The sequence below is a fragment of the Rhododendron vialii genome, chromosome 11a (assembly GCF_030253575.1).
Source record: "Rhododendron vialii isolate Sample 1 chromosome 11a, ASM3025357v1".
NCBI classification, from domain to species: Eukaryota; Viridiplantae; Streptophyta; class Magnoliopsida; order Ericales; family Ericaceae; genus Rhododendron; species Rhododendron vialii.
Window position 1 is genome coordinate 23720183 of NC_080567.1, and position 4568 is coordinate 23724750.

Here is a 4568-nt window from a genome sequence, read left to right on the forward strand (position 1 = left end):
TACAGGTTACGAGGCGGCAAAACGAGCAAAGATCACTGTGGAGAAGCGGTGCCGTGATATAAAAGCGATTTCGTTGACCCACTGTGAGTTTGTTCTTCATTTTGGCAAATTAGTGTCTGTATCTGGAGTACCCCTTTTTTTACACCTGAGGGGTATTGAACTTGCATGCTTGGTCGTCGGTCTTTGGAATCCGAACTCGTACCTCTTAATTTGGATTTAGATAGGAGACGTAGGGTTAACAAAAAGACCAACTTAGTCACAATGGCAGATGATGCTGATGGAGCACTTGTGGTACCTAACCCCCTCCCTCTCAACTCACACTTCGCCCTTACGGCTTACACTACACCATCATGTGTACGACTACCCGCCATCACGGCTAATAACTATGAGATTAAGCCTGGTACTCTCCAAATGCTCCCTAAGTTTCAAGGGCAATCTCAAGAGGATCCATATCAACACATCACTGAATTTGAAGCCCTCAGTTCCACGCTTTTAATTCATAATTTTCCGATGGATGCATTGAGATTGATTTTGTTTCAATTCACTTTAATAGGGAACGCCAAACATTGGCTTAGTACTTTGCCAACTAATTCTATAACATCTTGGGCGCAAATGAGTGCGGCATTCCTTAAGAAATTCTTTCCCATAGGAAAAACACTCAGACTTCGGCAGGAGATTACCACTTTCCAACAAGTTGAGAATGAACAGTTCTATGAGGCTTGGGAGAGATATGGGAATCTCATTCGGGAGTGTCCGCACCATGACATACCTAAGTGGCAATTAGTACAGAGTTTTTATTCCGGGCTGCATCCGCAGTATCGTGTGATGGTTGATGCCTCATGTGGAGGCTCTGTGATGGTTAAGAATGAAGAGGATGCCTGGCAGTTGTTTGAAACTATGAGCGAAGGGTCCTTGCAAAATGTTTCTTTTGAGAGGAGAGGTAAGTCAGTCACCACTGGCTCTGATAAGCCACGAGGTATGTATGAGATCAAACCATCTCATGACCTCAATTCCAAAGTCGAACTACTGACTGAAAAGGTTGAAAAACTTCTTTGTATGGGACCGGCCACCTCACAGCCTCCACCTTATCAGGAGGCATGTTCTTTATGTGCTAGTCCGGCCCATTATATTGTTGACTGTCCTGCAGCACCACAATTCCCTTTGTTTGTGCAAGAACAGGTTAATGCTGCACAAGGGTATGCCAATGCGCAGGGTTTCTCCAAACCGGGTAATGATCCTTTTTCCACTTCTTATAACCAGGGATGGAGCAAACATCCCAATTTCTCATGGAAGACGGAACACCAGGGTAATAGTTTCGCCCAGCAGCCTAGGCCATTCAACACGCAGTTTAACCCTGCGGCCTATCTCTCACAGAATCAGCAGCAAGCACATCCCCAATCCTCGCGGGATCCATCCTTTCAGGAAAAGGTGCTACAAGCACTTGATAGACTAAATGACACCCAACAGCAGGTGCGCACCAACACACAGTCCATCGCAAGGTTAGAGACCCAAGTGGGTCAAATAGCCAATGCATTCAATCGTAGAGAAGAAGGTAGGTTGCCCAGTCAGCCTGTCCAACCCCATGGAGGACAGTTTGTGGTTCATGACACGCCTCATGCTGATGCTAAGGTAATTATGACTTTGCGCAATAAGAGAGAGGTCGAAACCCGGCCAGAGAAAGTGAAGCCGAAGGAGCATTTGGCTCCCTCCGACCCCGATGACTTTGGGAAGGAGAGTTCACAGAGTAAAGAGGGAACCCCTCCAGTCACACCTGCACCACCCACTCCCATGTCAAAGGGCTCTAAGGTACCACCCTATGTGCCTAAAGCCCCGTTCCCATCATGTTTGAATGCACCATCTCCCTTTCCTAAGAGGGGAGCATCTATGGAGGATATCCTTGAGGTTTTTAAGCAAGTCAAAGTAAACATTCCTCTCTTAGATGCGATCAAACAAGTCCCCACTTATGCTAAGTTTTTGAAGGACCTCTATACTCAAAAGAGGAAATGTAAAACCAATGTATCGAAAAAGGTCCTTCTCACCGAGCAAGTGAGCTCAGTGTTCCAATCAATTGCTCCCCCTAAGTTACAAGATCCAGGCACCCCTACTATTTCCATAGGAATAGGGAACCATGTCATTGAGCGAGCATTGCTAGACTTAGGGGCTAGTGTCAATTTGATACCTTACTCGGTGTATGAACAATTGGGGCTTGGGGAGTTGAAGCCCACGTCAGTTACCTTACAATTAGCTGATAGATCCATTAAGGTGCCACGTGGAGTAGTTGAGGACGTTCTTGTTAAGGTTAATGATTTTTACTTTCCGGCTGATTTTATAGTCCTTGACACAGAACCAGTGCAAACCCTTAAACAAACTCCAGTTATTCTTGGTCGTCCCTTCTTGGCGACGGCCAATGCTAATATTCATGTGAGGAGTGGGGAAATGGAGGTGACCTTTGGAAACATGACCCTTAAGCTTAATGTTTACAAAGCTGCAAGACCTTCTCCAGTGGAGGAAGACTGCTTCGCAGTCGATGTCTTAGAGGACTTAATGGAGGAGGTGTTGCCTTCTATTTTGACCGATGACCCATTGACCGTTTGTTTGGCTCATTTTGACTTTGAGAATTTTGATATTGATCAGTCTATTGAGGAGGTTAACACTTTACTTGGTTCCACACACCTAATGGTCCCCTCTCATTTGGCATAGCATCATGTCTTAGAAGAGGTCCAGGTCCCCGGAGTCTCATAGGCTTGTGAGTTCATCTTTTGTTTGTACAATTCTGCATCTAGCTTATTGACTGTAATATTATATTTTCAAGGTTAGGAAATGGTTCGTCCACGTCGTAATACTAGGTCGACAAATGAGGGTCCAGCAGTTCGTGGCAGAGGTCGGGCCACTCCTACAGTTCACGGACGTGGTCAGGCCACTCCTTTAGCACGTGGTCGTGGCCGCGCCAACCCAATAGGTCGTGGCCGAGGTAGTGCTGAGGCTGAAATTTTTGATGATGCAGTTGAAACAGAAAATGATGCTAATCTAACAGACCCCGCTACGAATCCAACTAATCCAATTACAGAAGTTATTGCAAATTCTGGTGCACCCACAGGTTCTGTTGACCCGGTAGCTGCTGTTCAGGCCTTTCAGACTTTTATGGGATTATTTGCTGGGCATCAGGCCCAAGTAGCACCAGCAACTGCATCAAGGTCTCTAACATTGGATAAAGGCAATACTTTTGATAGATTTCTGAAGACTAATCCACTGTCTTTTATGGGAACTGATAAGCCATCGGATGCTGAGGCCTGGCTGTTGCAAATGGAAAAGATCTTTGATGTGTTAGGTTGTTCTGAGGTCCAAAAGGTGTCTTTTGCTGCGTATAAGCTGCAGGGAGGAGCTGAGCATTGGTGGCGGTCAGCAAAGCAACATTACAAAGATAAGCAGAATGAATTAGTATGGAGCAATTTCAAAAAGGATTTTGAGGAGAAGTACATCCCACCAGCAGTTAAAGACCAAATGCGGACTGAGTTTTTAGCTTTAAGGCAGGGAAATATGTCGGTGGCGGAGTATCAGCAAAAGTTTGATGCATTGTCAAGGTATGCAGGAGTTTTGGTGGAAAAAGAAACAGATAAGGTGTGGCATTTTCAAAGGGGGCTTCGATTCGATATTCATGGGAGAGTTTCTTTACTTGACATTAAGACACTACCTAAACTTGTGACTAAAGCATTGACAGCAGAGAATGATTTGAAAGAGGAGAAGATGAGTGAGGAGTGTCAGTTTAAAGGATCTAGAGAATGGTGGCAATTAGGACAGAGCAGTGAGGGTAGTAACTCTAACAAGAGGACTTGTACGCCAGCGCAGTCAAAGGGTGATAGGAGTGAGCGGATTGAGTGGTTATGCAATCGTTGTGGGAAATCTCATTATGGTTATAGTTGTGATGGCTCGCCTAAGTTATGTTACAATTGTGGACAACCTGGACATGTAGCTGCTCGTTGTAAGAGAAAAGAAGATGGAGGAAATGATATTGATGCGTCTAAGGGGCAAGGTGCAATTTGTTTTATCGTATTACTAGAAATATCATGGTTTAATTTATTAGTCGGTCACGTTAAATATTTGTGGTTTAGCTGCTTTTCTGAATTTCGAGGACGAAATTCTTTTTAAGGGGGGAATGATGTGACGTCCCACTTTTTCAGTAAAAAATAATAATAATAATATTTTTGACGCAAATAATTAAATCTTTTATTTTTCTTTTCAAACTTTTTTTGCTAAAAAAAAAATATGATGGGCTGCTTATTTTTGGTATCAGTTACACGTATCGCTTAAAATGCTAAGTTTGGTTAAACTCGGAATGGGTCCCCGCAAGTGATTAGTTAACGTAAAGAATAATATTGGGTTGATTGTGTAATTAGACAAGATAAGTTTTAAGTTTGAATGTGGGCAGTTTATTAGGATGAGGAAACATATTGAGAACTAGGGTATATTATTTCTACGTTAATAGAGAGACCTAGGGCTTGGAGAGAAGTGTGCGGCAGAGAGAGAGAGAGAGAGGGAGAGAGTGTGTGATCGGGGGGCTGATCAGGAGG

General features: G+C 44.0%; 1 protein-coding gene across 1 annotated transcript; it reads left to right on the forward strand.

The window, feature by feature from the left end:
- The first annotated feature begins 261 nt into the window (after positions 1-261).
- Positions 262-2700, forward strand: LOC131307014 (uncharacterized). Its single transcript, XM_058333441.1, has 2 exons — positions 262-400; positions 554-2700. The coding sequence occupies exons 1-2, from the start codon at positions 262-264 to the stop codon at positions 2698-2700; spliced, it is 2286 nt and encodes a 761-aa protein (XP_058189424.1).
- Positions 2701-4568: the final 1868 nt, after the last annotated feature.